Source organism: Pristis pectinata, chromosome 5, assembly GCF_009764475.1.
Source record: "Pristis pectinata isolate sPriPec2 chromosome 5, sPriPec2.1.pri, whole genome shotgun sequence".
In the NCBI taxonomy this organism is placed as follows: Eukaryota; Metazoa; Chordata; class Chondrichthyes; order Rhinopristiformes; family Pristidae; genus Pristis; species Pristis pectinata.
The window spans coordinates 11,739,680-11,764,970 of record NC_067409.1 but is presented as its reverse complement, the minus strand read 5'-3'; the positions used below and the strand labels follow the sequence as shown (position 1 = coordinate 11,764,970).

The 25,291-nt window shown below is 40.5% G+C and overlaps 1 protein-coding gene across 1 annotated transcript in view; it reads left to right on the top strand.

Annotated features, from left to right (window-relative positions):
- Nucleotides 1-25,291, top strand: part of rheb (Ras homolog, mTORC1 binding) — a 55,838-nt gene that overhangs the window by 11,096 nt on the left and 19,451 nt on the right. The window contains exon 2 of the mRNA XM_052016835.1: nucleotides 6,535-6,610. Coding sequence (XP_051872795.1) covers nucleotides 6,535-6,610 — 76 coding nt within the window. The remainder of the gene's footprint in view (nucleotides 1-6,534; nucleotides 6,611-25,291) is intronic.

The following is a 25,291-nucleotide window of genomic DNA, read 5'->3' as shown; positions in this document are numbered from 1 at the left end:
GATTGGGTGCTGAGTCCTCTATTGTTTATGTGTGTGTGTATATACATATACACATGCTTTGGATGAGAATGTAGGTGGCATGATTAGTAAGTTTGGATGACACCAAAATTCCACTTGCAATGGACATTGAAGAAGGTTGTATAAAGTTGCAACAAAATGTAGATCAACTGGGAAAGTGGGCAAAGGAATGGCAGATGGAATTTAATTTGGACAAGTGCAAAGTGATGCATTTTCAGAAGAAATATATGGGGACATGCAGTGTATGGCAGAACCCTAAGGAGTGTTGAACAGGAAGACCTTGGGGTACAAGTACATCGTTATCTGAACATGGGAAGACAGTGGTAAGTAATATGTAGGGTATGCTTTCCTTTGTTGCCCAAGGTATTAAGTACGTGAGTTGGGGCATGTTACAATTGTACAAAGTGTTGGTTAGGCCACACTGGGAGTATTCTGTGAAATTCTGGTCGCTGCACTATAGGGTGTGATTAAGCAAGTGAGGGTGCAGAAAAGATTCACAAGGATGTTGCTTGGATTGGGGGCTTGAGTTATTCAGAGAGATTGGATAGCCTAGGTGTGTTTTTCCTGGAGTGAAAAGGTAGATAGGGTAGATTGCCAGAGTTTGCTTTCCATGGTAGGGGTGTCTAAAACTAGAAGGCACAAGTTTGAGTTGAGAGGGAGGAGGTTTAAAGGAGATCTGAGGGGTACATTTTTCACACAGTAGTTGGTATCTGGAGTGAGCTACCGGAAGAAGTGGAGGCAGGAACAGTAACAACATTTAAGAGGAACCTGGAGAGATACTTGAATGAGTAGGGAATAGAGGGATATGGAATTAATGCGGCAATGGGAATAATATGAATAGTCATGATGGTTGGTATGGATGGGATTGGGCCAAAGGGCCTGTTTCTATGTTGTACAACTCTGACTTAATGCGTGACAAAGCAATCCACTTGATCAATACACCATCCACTAGCCAAAGCATTAATTTCATGTACCATCAGAATGTTCTGCAGAATGCACCATCAATGCTAATTCAACAGCACTTTCCAAACCTCAACCACCAAGAAGGACATGGGTAGCAAGCCATGGGAACATCAGGTTTGTTTCCAAGTTACAGGTCATCTTGACCTTAAAAAAAAAATGCATGTGTTTCCTTCACTGCTGGGTCTAAATCCTAGAGCTTCCTCTTCAACAGCATTGCTGGAACACCTTTAGCATAAGGACTGGCTCACCACTACCATCTCAAAGCCAGAAACTCAACTGGGCCAGTCATGCACATAACTGTGTCTACAAAAGCTCCAGTGAAAGAAAATAACATGTTGCTTGGTAGAGGTGGTGTAGAGAGCCTAAAGAAGATCTTTGAAACAATGAATGATGGTTTGGTAAGAGTTCTTATCTTTATGCTGGGATTAATGCCTCTACCAGAACATAGGATCATTTGATGAATTGATAAGGCCTACATTAGCAGAGTGAAATAATGTATAAGTGCTTTCTCAGAACGGGTTATGAATTGTTTTTTGTTTGTGCATTATATTTGTGCTTTGGAATAATGGATGTGAAATCTGTAGCTAATAAACTATGTGTGCATTTAACCATGAAACTGTATTTCTAAATACATCCAAGTCTCTTAGATGAATTAAAGCATGCACAAAATTTAATTGATATTTACCCAGCATTCATTCCTGCCAAGTGAGTAGTTTTGCAACAGACACCTTCATCAGAAGTTGGTATTGGATATATTCTAATTTGGCTTTTCAAATTCAAAACCTGTGGATCTTAAAGTGGCATGCACATTCAAGTGTATGTAATTTTTAAAAAGGTTTATTTTGTCAATGTTTATGCAAAAGGCTGTTAATTAGTTTAAGCTACATAGAACTAATTGCACAGTATAAACTGCTGCTTTAGGCATTAGCATTAATTATTTTCACAGCATGTTTCAATAAAATCAAGTTGGGATGTTTAGTAGGGATTTTATTTTGCCATTGAATTCTACTATATCAGAATTGACCAGGTTGGAAATACGACAAATTATGTTCATAAATTTACCCAATCTTTAATCTTTTTACTTTTATTAAAAATGAAATGCTTGGATTGTTTAGTGCCCATAATAAGATTTATTACCAAGAGGGGAATGTAGAGTAAGACCAATTTTAAAGAGATTACTGTTATATGTACTGAGGTAGAGTGGAAAAACCTCTGGGGGAAAACAATAACAGAATGCAGAATAAAGTGTTACAGTTACAGAGTGCAATGCAGGCGGACAAGAAGGTGCAAGGCCATAATGAAGTAGATTGAGAGGTCAAGAGTCCACCTTGTCATTTGAGGTTCAATAGTCTTATTACAGCTGGTTAGAAGTTGTCCTTGAGCCTGGTAGTAGTGCTTTCAGGCTTTTGTATCTCTGCCCAATGGGAGGGGGTTGAAGAGAGAATGGGATGAAGTTATGAGATATTGGTGATAGTAATAGACCCTTTGGTTTTGATTGTTGTGATATTTTTACAGCATGCTCTGGTTTTATTTGTATTGAAGAACATTACTGAACGTTACGTAAGCCCTTAAAACCCTGCAGGAATTGGTAGTTTTGAGGCTTATCTGTACCACTTGCTAAAGTCGCAATAAGACATTGTTCTCAGTTTCTCCTTTTGATGCTGTGGTGGAAAGTACACAGGACTACCCATTCTTGGCCAACTCATTCCTAAGAACGTAAGTATAGATTCACCCATACTACACCTTGACTTTCTCTCCCAAGGATTAATCATTCTGGACTTGGTCTTTATGTACATAGTGTCTAGATCTCCCTTCATTCTTGAGTGTAAAGAATGATTGTTGTTGGTCTTATTTGGTTGTCCTTTTCCATCTTGAAATGAGGCTTTTTTTTCAGTCGCATAATCCCTGATAATTTACATATCTATATCGCCATGTCTCCTTATGACAGTGAAGGATGACCATCAACTGTACTCACAGCAGTCCTATTTTCTTGCAACCTCTTCCTATCAACTGCTCACAGATTTACCAGGCATCTACATTAGAGGCAACTTGTAGCAGTCAATTAACCTGCCAGCCTGCATGTTTTTGGGATGTGGGAGGAAACATCTGGGGGGAAGCCATGCTGGCACAGAGAGAACATTCAAATTCCTTACAGAGCTGGAGATCAGAATTGATAATGAGTTGAGCATAGAATTACAGCACAGTACAGGCCTTTTGGCCCACAATGTTGTGCCAACACTTTATCCTGCTCTAAGATCTATCTAACCCTTCTCTCCCAAATTAGCCCTCCATTTCTCTATCATTCATGTGTCTATCTAAGAGTGTCTTAAATGTCCCTAATGTATCTGCCCCCACAACCTCTGCTGGCAGTGTGTTCTGTGCACCCACCACTCTGTGTTTTCAAAAAGAAACTTGCCCCTGACATCCCCCTTACATCTTCCTCCAGTCACCTTAAAATTATGTCCCCTCATGTTAGCCATTGTCGCCTTGGGGAAAAAGTCTCTGAATGTCCACTCAATCTATGCCTCTATCAAGTCACCTCTCATCCTCCTCCTCTCCAAAGAGACAATCCCTGGCTCACTCAACCTATTCTCATAAGATATGCTCTCCAATCCAGGCAACATCCTGGTAAATCTCCTCTGCACCCTCTCTAAAGCTTCCACATCCTTCCTATAATGAGGTGACCAGAACTGAACACAATACTCCCAAATGTGTTCTAACCAGAGTTCTATAGGGCTGCAACATCATCTCGCGGCTCTTGAAAATACCCCAACTAATGAAAACCAACACACCATACACCATCTTAACAACCCTATTGACCTGCGCGGCAACCTTGAGGGATCTATGGACGTGGACCCCAAGATCCCTCTGTTGCTGGAGTTGAGGCAGCAACTCTACTGGCTCCACCAGAGATCAAACCTGATATTATCCCTGTGTCTGCCAGGATGTGTAACATTTAAAAAAAACATATTTCGGTAGCATTGTGGTAGTTACTTAACTGCAGGTTGAAACTCTGTAGTATGACATTGTGGTATGGCAACTCCCATAATCCAACATGTAGTTCAGATCTATACTAATTAACTAATTCTAAGATCTGTAGTAACCTGTAGCTAATTAACCTACCAATACCACTTCTGCAATTTCAGCCGACAGTATTTTTGACTTGAGGGAAGTTTCAGACAGTCCCCAAACCCTTATGTGGCCCAAGAATGTTTCTACTTAAGAACCATTCTGCTCAGAGGAAGATGATCTGGGATAGTTTCTGTGGTCCAACACCAACCAAGTCCCAAGGGTGCCAGACTTGAGGGCTTCAACCTGTAATATCCAGAGCATTGGGTTTCAATCTGGAAATGTTCAGAATCAATCATGGCAGCCAATAAATTCAGTTAACTCTACAATTAAAAAGTATGAAACTGAATATTACATAAGAACAAAATATTGTGGATGCTGGAAGTCTAAGATAAAACTACTGTAAAAGCTCAAATTCTGATAGTTCATTGACCCAGAAAGCTTATTCCATTTCCCCTTCCGTGGATATCTGACATGATTTAAAAAAAACTGACTCATGCCCTTTGAGGAAGGAAACCTGCCATCCTTGGCTTAGCTGTGGCTCCAGTTAAAAGTTGTTGATCTTTAGCTGCTATTAGTGGTCTAACTGACTCTTCACAGACAATTTAGGATCAATGAATGCTAGCTTAGCCAGAGGCTCATTCATTCCTTGATAGACTAATTTGCATTTATCATGAGGCAAAGAGTTAAATTAAAATCACAATCCCTACTTTTATTCATAGTATGTGGATACTACAGGCATTGCCAACTTTTATTGCCCATTCCCGGTTGCTCTTGGTGGTGAGTCTGCTTGTGGTCAATTGATGGTGTACCTTTGCATAGAATAGTGGTTCACCTACAGAGATGCTAGAATCTTGGAGATGCTGCATTGCGTTTTAGATGGTACATATTGTCACAATGTGCCAATGGGAGAATGAATGATTAAGGTGGTATAGTGTAGAGTACAACCAAATAAACTTTTTCTTGGTTGTTTTTGAGCTTGCATTTTTGGGCTGCTCCAATTTCGGCATGTATAAAGTATTTCATCACTGTGTCAATCTGTGCTTTGATGGAAAGTCTTGTATTCAAGAGGTCTGTCACTTATTGCAGTCTATGCAGACTCTGAACTGCATTTTTAGCTACATTATTTGTGGCTGGTATAGCTGAGTTTCTGGTCATTAGTCATCTGTATTGCTGTTGAATGTTGGTTTGAAGGGGGTTGGGGCATGAGGGGGGTTAGATTATATTTGAGATATCTATTGCCTAGAATCTAGTGCAAATATTGAACAACATTCAAACCTGGACTGATAATTGGCAGTAACATTTGCATCACCAGCCTTTATGTGTATAGGCACAGACTCCTTTGTTATCAGAGTTGCAAATGAAGCTGACCTCAAAGCTGTGTGAACACTTCCTATTTTGCCCTTCAGTGACTTTCTTACTGCAATCTGGGACTGAGATGGTTGGCTTCTGACAGCAGTCTTTCCTTTGTACCAGGTTTGTTACCAACTAGAGAAGAATTATCTCCTCCAATTCCCACTGATTTGATTTTGCAAAGGACTCCTTGATGCCATGAGGCTACCTGCTGTCTTGATTGCTAATGGATGCAGTCACCTCATCCCTGATGAATCTCCTCTGCACCCTTCAATTGCATCCTTCCTATAGTGTGACATCCAGAACTGCATACACCACCTTTTCTGTGACCCATGTTGTACATTCCTGCCCTTTCTTTCATTAACTGAGGTTAATCCCAGTATCCTATATTCCTCAGTTTGTTGATCTGAAACTTTTTTTTTCCTCTGCATATGCTGCCTGACCCAGGTATTTTCACCATCTTGTATTGTAATAAAGCATAAGCTCTTGTTATGAGAATCTAAAGGTTATATTAATTGGTTTATATTTCCTGGTGTAGTAATTGGGGGATGCTTGTTTGGTTTTGTCCTATGGGAAGTCGGTGTTAAATTTTAATGAGTGTGCAGAACAAAGTCATCTGTGAAAATGCTCTGTTCGTGGAAGATGCAAACTGTGCTGTAAATAACAAGCAATTATTGGGAATTCCTCATCTCAGCCAAGTTACTTGGGAGCTAATTAGTTGGAGAAACAATGAAGATATGGCGGTAGAAATAATGGAGAATTCAAAGTTGATAAGTTTTACTTTGAATAAGATAAAGAATTAATTATTTATCAAGAGGCAATAAATTACTTTAACATTTAGTTAGTTTTCAAGGGTATATTAGTCCCTATTTTCATGGACTGTAAGAAATGTATTAGAAGCAAAAATTAGTAACATTACTCTGGTGTTGCAGTCAAATCTTATACATGGCCCTGTAAAACCCCAGGATTCATAATCTGAATAATATGTTGAATATAATTAGTGTGTGGTGCATGTTGGAGGCAGAGGGATAAATATGATTGCAATATAATTGGATGTGAACTTTTCAAACTTTACACAGCCTTTCAGGAAAAGATAGTTTGATGCTCATGTATATCTATTCCTCTTTTTAGGGAAGTCCTCATTGACTATCCAGTTTGTTGAAGGGCAGTTTGTGGACTCGTATGATCCCACAATAGAAAATAGTAAGTATCATTTTTAATATCATCTAAAGTTATGTTTGACAATTTTAAGGTTAAATTCTTAATATTTAGAATGAACATAATCAGTTTTTCTTCTGTGCTCCATGACTTTGCACCAGTTATAACTGCTGAGCAAAACCTTGGGCAAGCCAGCTAGATTTTTTTGAATAAGTGTGTGTAAATGCAGCTGAACAGCAATTGCTCAGCTCTTAACAGCTGCTTCCAAAAGAATGTATGGTGTGCATCTCGAAGGCTGCCTTAACAATCACATTGGCGTTGGGGGGGCCAGTGGGGGAGGAGGGGGAGAACAGTGGTGGAGTTTGTAGAACTTTATGCTACTTTCATAGTCTTTTCAGATGTTGTGAGAATTCAAAGTTCAATTCTTGTCAGATGCTCTTGAGTTTTTCGTTGCACTTCCAAGAATTATCTTGGACCACTTTCATACTGGTATTTAGATTGCAGGAAATGGTGGTTTGTGGGCAAGCTCCTTGTGTTGCCATTATTAGATTTTGGTTTACTTGACCTATCTCTGGAAGAACTGTTTTGCTGGTGGAATAAAAGGCATTGACTTGCACACGATGCTAGCTCTTGGATATCACACTTCCAGATTTGGAAGAAGAAGGAACAGCAATATAAGAGTGGTGTTCAAGATGCTTCTGTAGGATACCTGAACCATGATGGGGCAACCCATTATTGGTCTGACTATAAACCCATGGATTGTAAGCTTGAGTTTCCATCTCTGCCTTTGACTTGTGCGGTCAATCTTATGCTAGATATGCTTGACGTGAAATGTCAACACTATTTCTCTCCCCACTGGTGCTTGACCTGGATGCTTCCAACATATTTTACTTGTATGATTCCTTTAGTATGGTAAAATGTAAAAGTAACAAATTAGAATATTCCTTGATATTTTGACATTAGCAAATGTTACTAACAATGTCGCTCAAAATCTATTGGGAAGAGCATTCAGAATTTCACTCTTGTATTTGTGTGGGAGTAGGCAATGCCTCCCAATTTCTTAAGTGTAAGGTTGTATCTCATTCCTCTGTATTCGCTTCTCAGTGCTGCACACATTAAAACTGATAATCCAGAATCCCTAGGATTTGGTGCCATACTGGCAGATTTTCCAGGCTATTGGATGTTATTCCTATTAATACCCAACATAAATTTTCCAGTGAATCTGGTGAATTTAAAGGGTATGGGGAATGTACAGGCACTGTGGAGGTTTTCTTGTATAACAGTAACTTCCATTCATGCAGCGTGACTGACGTTACGAAAAACGGTCCCAGTTGCTTCGCAGGCAATCAAACCTACTTGTATTCATGACCCCTGATGTTCTGGGCATTAGCTGCTCTCTAGACCCCCAGCTGTGACTGTACACCCTGCTTGTGTTCTGGACCATCATTGCACATTACTCAGTAATGAGTAGAGCAAGTAATTCGCTCATCTCTCCCTGTCCCTGGCAATTTCCGTTGCAATCGTAGGAGGTGTCCTGTCCCTCCACCTCCCTCACCACCATCAAGGGACCAAAATCACCCTTCTAAGTGAGATGGAGATTGTTGTATTCAGTGCCCTCTTGCCTCCCCTACATTGGCAAGACCAAGCATAGCCTTGGTGACCATTTTGCACCTCTCTGCAACAGCCATCTTGATCTTCTGGTTGCATGTCACTTCAATTCCCTATTCCCCTTCCTATTCCCAACTTCTGTTTCAAATATTTCTAATGATCTAAAATAATTGGGGGTGGGGGGAAGGTACAGTTTTAATCCTGACCTCAGATGCTGTCTGTGTATAGTTTGCATGTGACTATGTGGGGGTTTCCTCTGGGTGCTCCAGTTTCCCCCCTCATACCAAAGGTATGCAGATTGGTAGGTTAATTGGCCACTAAATTGACTCTAGTGTGTAGTGAGTGGTAGAATCTGGGTGGTGTTGGAGAGAATGTGGGGAGAATAAAAGGATTAATTAGGATTACTCTTTATAGCTGATGATTGGTGTGGACTCGGCTGACCGAAGGTTCTGTTTCTCATGTGACTCCACAGGGTTGCTGTATATCTCATTTTTAAATGGTCAGCCGCTCATCTTGTCCTCTCATGCAAGAGGGTTGCCTAATTACAAAAAATTGAGTTAATTTTTCTAGTTTACTTTTTCCACATAATGACCCATTGCTACATAATTTTATAAATTTGTGGCACTTGTGTCCTATGTAAGAAACTGCTTCAAAACTTTTTAATTATAATCATGAAGTACTTTTGAAGACAGAACATAGTAGTTAATTTTTATACATGGCATTATTAAACAAAAGGCAAGAGATAAGTAATTGCATTTTCACTGAAAAATACTTGCTTTATGATTGCTGATGGGCTCACCACCTATTAAATTAATGCTGAGGGATATATATTGCATTGTCAGCGAGATTGTGCTCAAGTCTCGGACCAGGGCTTGAATCCACTGGTATTGGTTTATTATTGTCACTTGTACCAAGGTACAGTGAAAAGCTTGTCTTACAAACCGATCGTACAGGTCAATTCATTACACAGTGCAGTTACATTGAGTTAGTACAAAGTGCATTGATGTAGTACAGGTGGAAACAGTACAGAGTAAAGTGTCACAGCTACAGACTGCAGTGTAATGAGGTGCAAGGTCACAACAAGGTAGATCGTGAGGTCATAGTCCATCTCATCATATAAGGGAACCGTTCAATAGTCTTATCACAGTGGGGTAGAAGCTGTCCTTGTCTGGTGGTACGTGCCCTCAGTTTCCTTTATCTTCTACCTGATGGAAGAGGAGAGAAGAGAGAATGTCCTGGGTGGGTGGGGTCTTTGATTATGCTGGCTGCTACACCAGACAACAAGAGGTAAAGACAGAGTCCAAGGAGGAGAGGCTGGTGTCCGTGATGCGCTGGCTTTTGCTGCTGAGATAAAAGTACAGCTGATGTCCAAATTGAAGAAAATTATTTTTACTGAGAGCCAGAGGCTGAGTTAGATTCTGAGTCATTGGACATGATAAAGCAAGCTTTCAGTATTTTGTTGATTGGATCGATCCATGGAATTCCTGTTCTGAACATTATTGACATGGCTTCATAAATCAGTTTTAACTGCATGCTCTGTCATCACCTGGGAGGTTAGAAGTACAAAAGGCCAATGATGCCAGCTGCTACTGTTTAAATGTAATTAAGAAAATTATTTACAGCTCTAAATTTAATTGACAAGATAATAGGGAATGAATTATTAGAAAATTCTACTTTTCCTGTAGGTTTGTAGAATACAATGTCAAAGGGGGTGTTCATGCCATCCTGCAATACCAGCACTCAGAGCTATTTACCTTGTCATGCATACTTGCCCTTATTCTGTACATTTAACTCCCTCCAGTTCACTTTTTCATAGAGCACTGAACAGTACAGCACTGGAATAGGCCCTCTAGCCCATCATGTCCATGCTAACCATGATAATCCAAACCATCCCATCTGCCTGCCTCTCTCCATTCCCTGCCTGTTCATGCCTGCCTAAATGCCTCTTAAACATTGTTATTGTATCTGCTTCCGCCACCTCCCTAGGCAGTGACTTCCAGGCACCTACCGCTCGAGTCTCTTTTTTTTAAAGAAAGGCAACTTGCCTCGCAAATCTCCCTTAAGCTTACCCCCCTCTTGCTTTAAACTTATGCTCTCTAGTATTTGACATTTCCACCCTGGGAAATAGACTCTGACTATCTAACCTATCTGTGCTTTGTACTTCTATCAGGTTGCCCCTCAGCCTTCAATGCTCAAACAATCCAGGTTTGTTCAACCTTAAACTAATACACTGCAGTCAAGGCTGTATCCTAGTGAGTCTTTTTGCATTCTCTCCAAAAGCCTCTGTATCCTTCCTATAGTTGGCAATCTGAATTATGTGCACTGCTTCAAATGTGGCCTAATCAAAGTTTTACACAGCTGCAACATCACTTCCCAATTTCTATACTCAATGTCCTGAATGATGAAAGCAAGCCTGCTATATGCTCTCATCACCCTATCAATTTGTTGCCACTTTCAGTGAGCTATGGACTTGCACCCCAAGGTCCCTCTCTACATCAATGCTCCGAAAGTCCTGCATTTACTGTATACTTTTGCATTTGATCTCTTAGTGCATCACCTCACACTTGTCTGGATTAAATGCCACCTGCCATTTATCGACCTAGATTTCCAATTGATCTGTATCCTTTGACAACCTTCCTTGTTTTCCACAGTTCCACCAATTCTTGTGTCATCTGCAAACTTACTAATCAGATCATCTACATTTACACCTAGATCATTAATATATATTACAAAGAAGGGGCCCCAGCACTGAACCTTGCAGAACACCACAGATTTCCAGTCAGAAAAACACATCCAAGACTACACTATGACGAAGGCAATTTTTGGATACAATTTACCAACTTTTATTAGGTTAAATTCTGCTTCCATTTGTTATAACTCTTGTGATTTTTTTTTTCTTGTTTTTTTTAATTCCTGCTAGTTTTGTTTTCTATCAGTGTCCTTTTTTTCCCCTCTCCTTATAGGCGTGGTAAATTGCATTCATGTTTTTAGCTGCTGCATACTGTTGGAATTGTAAATGAAATGCTTTCATTCCAGTTCATCTGAAAAATAGGACAGCAATAAGCCTAGGCCCTTGGGATTTTGTGGGTTTTTTCCCCACTTGGAATTTTGCAACGTGTATGTGATCTTTGTGACGCTAAGACAACAGCAGCTTTTCTCATAATGGTGCTAGCTATGTCCTAGAAATCCTTTGGTTTGGGGTTATTACATTTTACACTTTCTTAGTCCTTGATTATACCAAAATGTTGATTCCTAAATGTGACTCCATATCAGATTCTTACTACTGATTATCCCATAGCATGACCATGGATGATCCAACCTGATCGTTGATTACATTTATGTTGCAGCTTTATAAAACCCAGGTTAGGCTGCATCTGGAATATTGCATTCAGTTCTGGTCGCCCCATTAGAGGAAGGATGTGGATGCTTTGGAGAGGGTGCAGAAGAGGTTTACTGGGATACTCCCTGGATTAGAGGTCATGTGCTATAAGAAGAGTTTGGACAAACTTGGGTTGTTTTCTTTGCAGCACCGGAGGCTGAGGGGAGACCTGATAAACGTTTATAGGATTATGAGAGGCATAGAGTAGACAGCAGGTATCTTTTCCCCAGAGTCAAAATATCTAATACTAGAGGGCATGCGTTTAAGGTGAGCAGGGTATGTTCAGAGGGGACATGCGGGGCAAGTTTTTTTTAAACCCAGAGAGTGGGGAGTGCCTGGAATGTGCTGCCAGGGATGATGGTGGTGCAGACAAATACGTTAGAGACATTTAAAAGGCTCTTGGATAGGAGCATGAATGGAGGCATATGGACATTGTGTAGGCAGAAGGGATGCCTAATTAGGCATTTAATTTGGCACAACATTGTGGGCCAAAGGGCCTGTTCCTGTGCTGTACTGGTCCATGACAATGAGATTTGACTCTGTTAAACCGGTCTAAATGTTATTTGGGTTCATTGAAAGTGATCGATTGGATGTTTCCCTAGATGTGCAGAAATCTTCTCCAAAAAAGAATTGGTGTCTTTAAGTGAGGTGGAAAAAATATAAATTGAAATCTAGCTCTTTTTCTATACGAGTAGTTATTTTTATATCTTGTTCAAGTCAGCCACAACTTTAAAGTATGGAAGACTGAAAAGTGGTTCTTTTGCATTCAGCACTGAGAAACCATTTGATACTTTGGATCTCTAAAGATTGTTTTGATAAATCTTGCAGGCTCATTGAGAGTGGCAACTAATAATTGGCCAGAAGAAGAGGATGACTAGAGATGGGTATTTTTTTCTCCCCAAAAGGTGCTGCAATTATGTTCTTGTAAATTGGATTGCATTTTATAGGTACAGAAGAACAATGTAATGTTACCATACCATAATCCGCTTTGAAACTTTTTTTTGTTCTTGTTGTTGACCACATATCATCATTGGTTCATGAAGAACTGTTTGAGAACTAGATCTCCCCTACTGGTACACACCTGGTAAATTGCAGCAGTCAGGATCATTTTAGCAAAAGAAATTCTGATAATTTGTCATTTCAATGCACCCACTGAGCTTGATTGGTGAATAGAATTTGCTCATTTCAATGTCAATTTTGTAACCAGGCAATCAACCAGGAGGAGATAAATTTCATCAAGTAGTCAAATCCAACTATATTGCTGAGGCCCAAACTACCTCATCCCTGTTATTTATATGACTTTATTCTCCAGCTATTGACAGCATAATGACTTCTGTTGAAAAGCAGTAGGTTACCTGCTCTTAAATCCTTTCATTTTATTTTCCTGTCGCATTTGGAAAATGGGTTTGATTAAACAGTTGTGAATTTGGCCATATTTTTCTTGATGGAATGTGGTATTGTAAGACTTTTATTATATTTCCATAGGTGAATAACTTGGTAAATAAAAGAAAATCAATCTGTCTTCAAAGTGGTCATAATACCACCTCTGTGATATAATTTTATGCAAATTCAGTAGCAGGAAAAGCAAACTTATGTGCCAGTATAATCTGTCAATTCTTTTTCTTGATATATTGCATAATTCAGAATTAGATTAAATTTAATGCAAGTTTTCCATTAGTCAATACAAAATTGAAAAATTAGTGTTCTGTGTAACTTCCATTTTTTTGGCTTCTGTGTTTCCATTTTTTAGTATTTTGATCTATGATACAAAATTAGTTCCTTTTTGATTAATCCTAGTTGTACGGCACAGAAGCAGACCCCTTGGCCAATTGTATCCATGCCTACCAAGTATCCATCTATACTAAATCCCATTTACCAGCACTTGGTCCATAGCCTTCTATGCCTTGGCAATTTGGGTGCCCATCTAGGTATTAAATGTTATGAGAGTACATGCCTCCAGCACCCACTTAGTGCATTGCAGATACCAAACTCTGGGTGAAAAAGATCTTCTTCATATCCCCTTTAAGATAAACCTCTAATTTTAGGTGCCTCTTGTGAGAAAACATTTCCTATCTACCCCATGCCCCTCATAATTTTGTTGGCCTTTATCTGGTCACCCTTGGCTACCTCTGCACCAAGGGAGATAAACCCGATCTATACAGTCTCTCCTCATAACTGATATGCTCCATTCCAAGCAATATCCTTGTAAATATTCTCTGCATGCTATCCAATGTAATCACATTCCTCCCTATATTATGGCATCCAGAACCATATGGTAATCCAGCTGTGGCTGAACCAGTATCTCACTAAGTTGTAGCATAACCTCCTGTGTTTGCATTCTGTGCCCCTGCTAATGAAACAATTATCTTGTATCTTCAACTTGCCTACTTGTGCTGTCACTTTCAGATGTACATTGAGACCCCTTTGTTCCTCAATATAGTAAAACACATTAATCCAGCACACTTGGGACTTCGTTGCTTTATTGGCAGACTTCCCAGTTTATTGGGCACTATTACAATTAATACTTGATCACTTTTTAAATTCACTTTCTTTAGACGTTACGCAGTACAATAATATCATATGAAGAGAGTGCGAACCAGGGCCTGATGTGTTTGCTGATTATCAGAGTTTCCCATACTCGGGGGCCCTACCGTTCATTGTGTATGTCCTACCAACATCTCATTCCCATAACTAAAGTTTTGTTTTTAAATTGTTACCTAATCAAAAGTGAAGCCTTAACAGACCATTTTATAGGTTCCTATCTTCATCAGTAAGTCATTAATAATGTAAAATTTTCATCTTTTAATATAACTAAAAACTGAAAGATGTCAAATTGTTACAGCTATTTTCTGTCAATGTGTTAATTCATGTGTAATATGTTTGTCATTTGAACTATTTCACCTTTTAAAACCACTTAATGTTCTGATTCTTAAAACTTTGTCCTGTGAGGGTTAATCTTGCAGCAGGTTCCATAGTACAATGAATGTGATGTGGAAATGTGAAGCTGAAGATTGTGCTTTATATGCAGTTGGAGCTATATTTAGCACAGGCAGATTGCAGAATCAACGTGCGTAAAATGCTGTGCTATCCTTGTCTGTGGGTCAATTGCTGATTCTGTCAGAATTAACAAGGTTCGAAAGGCACTTTCATTCTGAATATTTTCTTTCCTTGTGGTATTTAATGGTAAAACATTTAATGATGCAACTTCATGTTCCTTCACTTCGTTACATCCTCAAAGAAATAATGTTGCATAAAAGCTTGGAATAGGAAGTAAAATATGCTGTACATATGGGAATCTTAAAAAGAAGAATAATTTTTATTTGATACTTGATGAGATTTGCCATCGTTGATCTGACTGACACTGTCAACTACTAACTACTATCAACAATAACACACAAACATGTGAACTGGAATAATTGAATTTTTACTCATTTACTTTAAGTAAATACAGGCAGCCTTTTATCTAGTCATATAGTTATACAGCATGGAAACATTTTGGCCCAACTTGTCCATGCCGACCAAGTTACCTACCTGAGCTACCATTTGCCTGCATTGGTCCATATCCCTCTAAATCTTTCCTATCCATGTACCTGCCCAAATGCCTTTTAAATGTTGTAATTGTCCTGGCCTCCGCCAGTTCCTAAGGCAGCTCGTTCCATATACCCATCCCCCTCCGTGGAAAAATTTCCCCCTTTTGAGTTTTTCCCCTCCTAGCCCTAAATCTATGTTCTCTAGTTTTAGCCTCCCCTACCCTGTGGAAAAGTCTGCAACTATCTATCCTATCTCTGCCCCTCATGGTTTTATAAACCTGTCTATTGTCACCCCTCAGCCTTCTCTGCTTCAAGAGAAAAAAGCTCCCAGCCTATACAGTCTCTCCTACAGACTCCAAGCCCCCAGTCCCAGTAACCTCTTTGTGAATCTTTTCTGCACCCTTTCCATAAGTTTTCTTCTTTGGTAATCCCTCAGGTGAGAATCATCACTTATTTCTATTTCACTTCTGTGGATTCTGAAATGACAGGCCCATGTGGGTTCTGCAGGCTCTGACACGGGTTGGAGTAGGTGGTGCTAGACTGGGCAGGAGGGTGGATGGTATCAGAGGTGGTGTGTCCTTCCACTATTTTAGTAGTGCTTCTGCCTTTACCTAATAAGGGGACTCTAGCTTCTCAGTGCCATCCTGAATGCTCCATGTTGAGCACTCCGGGACTAAGGATTCCCATAAGTGAAGATCTTTTAACCTTTTCTCAAGGAGTCTGAATAGTTTCCTTTTGTCCTCCTAATAATCTCTTGCCATCACTGAGATTGGAGTAAGATGCTTGTTTTGGGAGTCTGCTCACGTGACTGTTAACAATGTGGCTCACCTGCTGAGGCCAACTGCATGTAATTAGTCTTGCTGGCAATATTGACCTGCGAGGGGATGCTAAAGCTGGTTTGATTCTTGAGTGGATTTGGAGGATTGTGCGGAAACAGCATTGGTGATATCTCACCTGCACTGGGATGCATATTGTTGGTAGTCCATATCTCTGAAGCTTACAGGAGGCCATTGCTGCAAAGTAGACCATGAGCTTTGTTTTGGCTTTGAGTTCTTGATCTTTGAATACACTTTTCCCCATTACAATTTGAGGTTCCAGGGAGCCTGGACTCCATGATGTGCATGGGAACTTGAAGACTTGGCAACGTGTACATTAGTGTTTAAGTTGATACTGTACCTCCCTGACTTTAACTCTTTGGAAAAGGCATCAAGAAAAGCAACACAATGGTGAATTTAATGGTAGTTTGGAGGATGAATAAGACAGCTTGTTTGCACTTTAGCTTAGATTTTCTAGAAGTTTGTTTTTTGGTCATAGGTAACACTGGCAATGCTGGCATTTATTGGTATTGGTTTATAATTGTCACTTGTACTGAGGTACAGTGAAAAACTTGTCTTGCATACTGTTCATACAGATCAGTTCATTACACAGTGCATTGAGGTAGTACAGGGTAAAAACAATAACAGAATACAGTAAAGTGTCACAGCTACAGGGAAGTGCATTGCAGGTAGACAATAAGGTGCAAGGTCAAGGTAGATTGTGAGGTCAAGAGTCCATCTCATTTGTATAAAGGAACAGTTCAATGGTCTTGTAACAGTGGGATAGAAGTTGTCCTTGAGCCTAGTGCTATGTGCCCTCGGGCTCCTGTATCCTCTGCCTTATGGGAGAAGGGAGAAGAGAGAATGACCCAGGTGGACAGGGTCTTTGATTATGCCGGCTACTTCGTCAGCGAGAGAGTTCATGGAGGGGAGGCTGGTTTCTATGATGTGCCAGGCTGTGTCCACAACTCTCTACAGTTCCGGGCAGAGGCAGTTGCCATACCAAGCCATGATGCATCCAGATAGGGATGCTTTCTATGGTGCATCAATTAAAAGTTGGTGAGGGTCAAAGGGGATATGCCAAATTTCTTTAGCCTCCTGAGGAAGTAGAGGTGCTGGTGAGCTTTCTTGGCTATGATGTCTATGTGGTTGGATCAGGACAGGCTATTGGTGATGTTTTAGGAACTTGAAGCTCTCAACCTCAGCACCATTGATGTAGACAAGTGCATGTACAGTGCTCCCTTTCTTGAAGTCGAGATAAGATATCTTTATTAGTTACATGTACATCGAAACACAGTGAAATACATGTTTTTGTGTAGTGTTCTGGGGGCAGCCTGCAAGTGTTGCCATGCTTCTGGCACCAACATAGCATGCCCACAACTTCCTAACCTGTACGTCTTTGGAATGTGGGAGGAAACTGGAGCACCCGGAGGAAACCCACGCATACACGGGGAGAACATAAACTCCTTGCAGATAGTGGCCATAATTGAACCCGGGTCACTGGTGCTGTAATAGTGTTAAGCTAACCACTACACTACTGTGTCTGCCCACCAACGTGGGGCTCGAACCCATGACCCTGGGATTGAGTCCCGTGCTCTACCTACTGAGCTAGCCGACTAGCTCTTGTTTTGCTAACACTGAGGGAAAGGTTGTTGTCACGACACCATGTCACTAAGCTCTTTCTCCTTCCTGTACGCCGACTCATCGCTGTTTGAGATATGGCCTACCACGGTGGTATCGTCTGCAAACTTGTAGATGATCTGGCCACACAGTCATGAGTATATAGGGAATAGAGTAGAGGGCTGAGGACACAGCCTTGTGGGGCACCAGTGTTGATGATCATGTTGGAGGTGTTGCTGCCTATCTTCAGTGACTTGTGGTCTGTTGGTCAGAAAGTCAAGGATCCAGTTGCAGAGGGAGGTGATGAGTTTGCTTGGAATTATAGTATTGAAGGTGGAGCTGTAGTCAATAAACAATAGTCTAATGTAGGTGTCTTTACTGTCCAGATGCTCCAGAGATGAGCGTAGGGCCAGGGAAATGGTGTCCACTGTAGATCTGTTTTGGCGGTTGGTGAATTGAATTGGGTTGAGGTTTTCCAGGAGCTGGAGTAAATGCATGCTGTGACCAGCCTCTTGAAGCACTTCATGATGACTGATGTCAGAGCAACTGGTTGGTAGTCATTAAGGCATGTTACCCTGTTTTTCTTGGGTACTGGGATTGATAGTGGTCTTAAAGTGGGTGGGAACCTCAGATTGAAGCAGGGAGAGGTTAAATATGTCTGCAAGTACTCCCGCCAGCTGAGGACATGGCCAGGGATACTATCTGGGCTAGGTGCTTTCCTCAGGTTCACTCTCCAGAAGTCCACCCCTTCCAGGGTCCATTTAATGTCCACCCCTAATTACCCTTGAAGGGAGTAGTCAGCCACTGCTTTGGATCATTGCTGTCTTGTTGAAGGTATTCCTGTGATTCTGTTTGAGGAACCCCCAGGATTTGACCCCATGACAATGTACAGTGGTGGGACCTGGTGGTGATGTTTTCTTGTGCCCACTAATTTTGTCCACTTCAGTGGTAAAATCCACTGGTTTGGGAGTAGCTAAGGTAATTAGCAACAGTACATTTTGTCAGCAGTGCACACTGAAGCCACAGTGCTCTAGTAAAGGAAGGAATGCATTTTTAAGTGGTGGGGGGAGTGTCAATCAAGCAAGTTGCATTATCATGGATGGTGTTGAGTTTCTTGAGTGATTACGGAACTAAATGCATATAGGCAAGTGGAGAGTATACCATCATACTGCTGACTTGCCGTTGTAGGTAATGGAAAGACTTTGATCTGCCAGGAGGTGAATAATGTAAAGGATACCCAGCCTTTTGTAGCTTGTCACATTGAGATCTCGTCAATGTATGCTGTACATTTGAAGATAGCTGGTCACTCTCCTGAGGAGCTCTGCAGCAAATGTCCTGGGACAAGGGTGCTTGACCTTCAAGAACCACAACTGTCACCCTTTTGTGGGAAGTGTGACTCCATCCACTTGAGTGCTTTCTCATTGATGCTCTTTGACTTACTACCAGAGCTCCTTGATACCACAGGTGATCAAATCTGTCTTTGATGTCAGGAAAGAGCACCCTTCGCCTCACCTTTGAAATTCAGTTCCTCACTGAGTGTTTGGACTAAGAGATCAAAGGTTGAATAGTCCTAGATAATCATAACATATCCCATTAGTGAGCAGGTTTTTGGAGAGTAAGTGCCACTTGATTAGGGCTTTTAATGTGGCCTGCTATCACCTTTTTGCTGATTTTTTTTTTAGGCTGGTCAATCATTTGGATTTATTATGCTTTTGTGTATGTATGCAATATTCTAATTGTCAAATAACTGCCATTGTAGCTGCTAGTACAGAATAGCTAGAAGCACAGCTAGTTTTGGAGTGCATGTCTTCAATCTGGTAACTTGAATTTTGTCTGAACCCAAAGGCTTTGCTGTATCCAATGCCCTCGACCACATCATATGCAGCGAATCAAATTGGCTGAAATGTGGCTTCTGTAGTGGGGATCTCGAGGAAACCTACGATTCCTGTAATGTTGGAAAGGGCTGAATATAGAAGTCATTCTCATACCTATCATAAGAGTTGCAATTAGGGTTCAATATCAGAAGAACTTTGCAGAAGGAAAATTGTGTACATTTAGAGGATATGCGCTTCAACTTGAGGGAAAGATGAATTCAGCATATGATTGCCAACTTTATAACCAGTTTCCTTCTCTTTGTGGGTGGGGGGAGAGAAGAAAAACCAAATTGTTCACCTGAAATTGTACAATTAACATTCAGGTTTGACTGTATCACTGGCCTGATGCAAGGTTAACAGCTCCTCTAGACTAGAAATTCTACTTTAAAGACTTGAGAATGTTGAAATTGGGCATGTTGCGGCCTAAATCTGGCATCCTTTTGCTATCTTCTGGTGGTCTTCAAACTAAAGTTGCTATCTTCTGGTGGTCTTCAAAACTAAAGAACGAGTCCAGATGAAGGGTCTCACCCTGAAATATCGACTGTCCATTTCTCTCCTCAGATGCTGTCTGCGTTGCTGAGTTCCTCCAGCAGTTTGTTGCCTAAGGACCTATGTGTTTCACAAAGTATTTGTTTTTGAGCAGATTGTGCTTCACTTGAGTGTGGAGTGGAACCCATCAAATTTCATTTGGGGAGAGCACTGCAGTGCTTTGGAACCACACAATATTTTCTGAGCAGTTCCGGCATGATTTTGATGGACACTGAATTTGAAAGCTAGTGTGAGGTCTTAGGAATTTAGAATGAATAGAAGTAGGGATGTTACATTGCAGTTGTGCAAGATGTTGGTGAGGTTGCACTTAGAATATTGTGTTCAGTTTTGTCATAAGAAAGATGCCATTAAGCTGGAAAGAGTGCAGAGGAGATTTGCAAGGTTGTTACTGGGACTCAGACTGAGTTATGGAGAGAGGTTGAGCAGGTTGGGACTTTTTCATTGGAGTGTAGGAGAATGAGGGGTGATCTTATAGAGGTATATAAAATTGAGGGACATAGATACAATAAATGTGCAGTTTTCACAGGGTTAGGGAATCAGAACTAAAGGGCATAGGTTTAAGGGGAGGGATTTAATAGGAACTCAAGGGGCAACTTTTTTCAGCCAGAGAGTTGTCAGTATATGGAATGAGCTGCCAGAGGAAGTGGTTGAGACAGGTACGTTAACAATGTTTAAAAAGTACTCGGACAGGTACACAGATAGGAAAGGTTTTGAGGGATATGGATGAAAAGTGGGCAAATAGGACTAGCTTAGATGGGAATCTTGGTCAGTGTGGACTTGTTGGGCTGAAGGGTCGGTTTCTGTGCTCTCTGACTTATACCTTCCACGTCTATCACTATTATTAGTTAGGCAGCATATTGCAATGCTGGTTCAATCCAAATTGATCAACAGATTGATGAGGAGTGCCAGATTGATTCCTGGCATTAGTTTGCAGGAGGGGTTGGTGGGTATTGCCCTATAATGAGAGGTTACAGGCTGATCTTGTACTCCTTTTGAGTTCAGAAGTGTTAATTGCATTGAAACATACCTTCAGTGCTTGGCAAGGTAGATAAAAGGATATGTTTCCCCTAGCAGGGGTGTCTAGGGCACACTGTCTCAAATGGCTGGCCATTCAGGGTAGATACAAGAGATTTCATGACCCAAAAGTTGAAGAGTCTTTGGAATTCTCTGCACAAGGACTCTGGGGGCTCAGTCGCTTAAGTACAAGATGGGTTTTGGTGGATTTTTAGAGAAAAAATAGAGTGCATCACGGAAACGAGCCCTTTGCCACCAAGCCCATGCCAACCATTAGCCATCCATTTACATTAATCCTACATTAATCTCTTTTTATTCTCAAGTATTAAGGAAATTGACAGATATGGGGCTGGTGTCGGAATGTGATGCTGAGAAAGGATTAGCTGTGATATCATTGCAGGGCAGGTGCAAGGGACCAAATAACCTACAGCTTCTATTTATGTTTTAATTGATCCCCTTGCAGAATGGTCGTGCCATTAAAATCAATTTTCCAGTGCAGCATAATGCTTGCTCCACAATTTTGGATGTTGTCTTTGTTGCAGAGCAACTAGACATCCTGGCTTTGGGCACTAACTGCAGAGAAATCTTTGATTGTGACTGATTAAGGCTTCAAACAGGCAAAAAGAACTTGTTTAAAAATGTAACCAGAGTTTGGTTGCACAGCTGTTCAAAGGTGCCTAAGACATTGCACAAGCTGAATGTGTATTGGTCGTGATGAATTTTTTTATACAAGTGACTTGAATTGGGTAGAATGGCAGAGGAATGAGAGAATTATCTCCCATCTGAAATACTAAAAAGTACACTGAGTCTTAAAAGACTTGTGATTTAATAACTCCTACGTAGAACTCTTGAACAGCCTCCTTCACTGGTTGCAGCACGGAATGAGGCCATTCAGCCTGGGAAGTCTGCACTGGGTGTAAGAGCAATCCAGCTATATCCATTCCTCACAGCTCCTCATATTTCCTCCTTTTGAATACTTCCAGATTCCCTTTGAATGCTTTAATCAATCTGCCTCTACTCCCAATTTTGGCAGTGCATTGCAGACCCTAACCATGTTTTTTTTTGTTATTAGATTCTTTTCTCCCCACAGTCACTTTCATACTGTGTCCCTTGTCTTTATCCTTTATGATTTTAAATACTTCTATCTGCAACTTCTGTTCCAAGGAGAGCAGCCTCAGTTTCTCTAGTCTACCCACATATCTTCTAAACCATCATCTGTGTAGATATTAGTAAATATTTTCTGCACCGTCCTGAAGCCTTTGCATTTTTCTAAAAATGTGGCATTCAGAATTGGGTACTCCCTTTTTCTGTGGTGCAACTAATACAGCTGCTGCCTACCAGTTCCAGTAACCCGGTCTGATCCTGCCTCTCTCTTTTTTCCCCTCCCCACTGTGCTGCCTGTGTGGAGTTTGCATGTTCCACACTGGTTTCCTCCAGGTGCTCCTGTTTCTCCTATATCCCAAAGACATGGGTTAGTCACTTAATTGGCCATCATAAATTGCCCTAGTTTGTAGGTGAGTGATAGAATGTGGGAGGAGTTTGAGAATTTTGGGGGAAATATGGGATTAGTGTAAATGGGTGCTTGATCGGCACGAGTTGGGCTCAAGGGCCTGATTCTGTGCAGTATGACTGACCAAGATCTTATCTTTTCAACTACTTTTTCCAGTCTGTCATGTCACTATCAATGACCTTTGCCCATTTATCCCCTGATCTCTGTTCTTGTACCCCTTTTCGAATTGATCCCTTTATTTTTTATTGCCTCTTCTCATTATTCGTTCCACAATGTAAAATGTTACATTTATCAGTATTATCTTTATTGCCCTTTCCAACAACCTACCTGTATTCCTTGGTCTGTCACTATCATCATAATTTATTGCACCTCTAAGTTTTGCGTCATATACTTCAGAATGGTTTTTGTAGGTTAATAACCTCTATTGCTTTCATGTTTGTCTAAAACAGTTCTTTCTGTCTAAATGTCACACAGACTTTACTCATAGCGCATAGCTGGGCCTGGCACTTCTCCACTGACATACATGTGGGAGTTCAGCAGGAACCCCATTTTCCACTTGTAAGTCCATGGTGGAGGATTAAGGTCAAATCAGATATTAGATCACTTCAAGTTTTTCTTGTTCATCTGATGGGTGTATTTATAATGTCCCTTTTTTAGTATTAGGATTAAACTTTTGCATTTGGTATAATAAGTGTGGCAGATCCAATCAGTGTTTTGCTTGATTTTTTCAGGTGCAATAATGCATTAAATTGACAAAATGAGCCTTGTGCTTTATATTTGGTGGTAATCACAGCTGTATGTGACATGGTTGTTTGTAGCAAAGTCTCTTCTAATCTAACCACAGTTCGTGCTCCACCCAGGTTGAATTATTGGTCTCTTCTTGAGGAAACTTTAACCATTAACCACTCTAACAACTTATCAACTTGCCCTCCCTCCTTCCACATAGAGATTCTCATTGTGATGTGGATTTTTGGGAATTTATCTGTGAATTTGGAAATTAATCAATGATATCTAATAGTTATTCCCTTCTGTGTTTTTTTTTTAAAACTGCCTCAGTACAAGATGTAGACATATTGCTGAAATGGTAAATGAGTTATTTGAAGTAAATTTGAATAATTATCATGCTCTTTGTGAAAAGATTTGGATCTAATCACAGCAGTAATGCCACATGTTTGTTTCATACCATGGTAAATAAAAAAGATGCAAGATTAATCATTCTCATGCAGGGTCTCAACCCAAAACACTAACTTTTTGCTTCCACTGTTTCTGATTGACCTGTTAAATTCTTCCAGTGTTTTTGTTCTCAGATTGTCTCAACCCCTTAACTAGAAGTGAAACAGTTATGCTTAACAGATATAGTTTTAGTGTTAGAAGTGTGCACCAAGTATATAGACTGGTGAATAGAGCAGATGGCTCGGACAATGCAATATACTTGCAAAGACACTTTATCCTGAATCTAAGCAGCTTTGTACATGGTTGTCATACCACCAGTATCAGGTTCAAATTCATGTCAGAGAATTGTTATCATAAAAAGTAATTTAGAATTTGATGACAGCCACATCTTAATCAGTGCCCTTAACAAACCAGAAATACATTTTTGTTTGCAGATTTGCTTGCAATAAGTGCTGATGCTGTTTTCCATGCTTCCTTTGGAAGCACAGAAGATCTAATCCCATAGGGAACAACCTTGTCTTGCTCTTGCATGGTTGTATGGAATTTGCTGGGTTTCTGATCTATCATTCTGTGGGTCAGGCAGCTGGAACCTGGAGAAAATTTTTTGCACTTTTACAAAACCATGCAGCAACACCTTCCATTTTGTCCAGTGACTATAATGCTTGGGAGTTTAAAGCTCCCAAATGTTTCACGGACAGCTAATGGGAAAATCAACACCCGTGCATGGAAGAAGAAATGCACAAATTTTTAATTATTTCTAAAGTGGGTATGATATGAAAGTGTCATTTGTTGAATGTTATATTCATCCAACATGAGCTAAAATATCATTCATTTTTTGATTACCTTATGTCCCAGCAGCCCAAAAATCTACTTTGGAATTTCTGATATTCAAATCACCTTTATCAGCGGGAGTACCCTTGGGATAGATATCACACACAATTTTGGAAAGGTGTATATGCCTTGCATTGAATTCTGTTCACCCTACTTGGGTAACTTAAAGGCAAAATAGTATATTTGGTTGGTTGCCCTTCTGGGCAATGCAGTGTGGTGTCAGTTTCTGCTTGTTAATCTGGTTCATTAATGCTGCCTATCAGTTCAGTGCATCACCAGCTATTTCCATCCGCTGTGCAGATGGCTCTGTCTGTGTTCCTTTGGAGTAAGCACTAGCCTGTAGCACAATTAACACTGACTGCACATAAAAAATCAGCAGTTTTAATGATATCTGATTGGAAAATTAAGGTTTTTTAGTGTTATTCTAATTTTAATATTTCATTGCCCTCTTAATGTCAGATGCTTTAATAATCTGATTATTAATAATCTGGAAATGGAATAAACTGCACCCCTATTGCCAGGGTAATTTTCAAATGGCTGGGATCCAGAACCCTTTGACACAGTAGCTCTCTTGCCTCTTGTGTCAGTGGATTTGCCACTCCTGAATCTGAACCACAGTTCAGCATAGAGCTGAAGGAGAACTGCACCTAGGTGCCGATCTTTAATATGACATTTAGGCCAGTGCACAATTTAGTGTGTCTTGGATGTGAATTACTGCTGCAGTTGGAAAAGGGACAAGGACTTTAGCATTTATCTCCTTAGCATTCCTAAAAGCAAGTTACATGGAGCTCCGAATGCAGTATGTGGGAAGTCAGGGACAGCACACT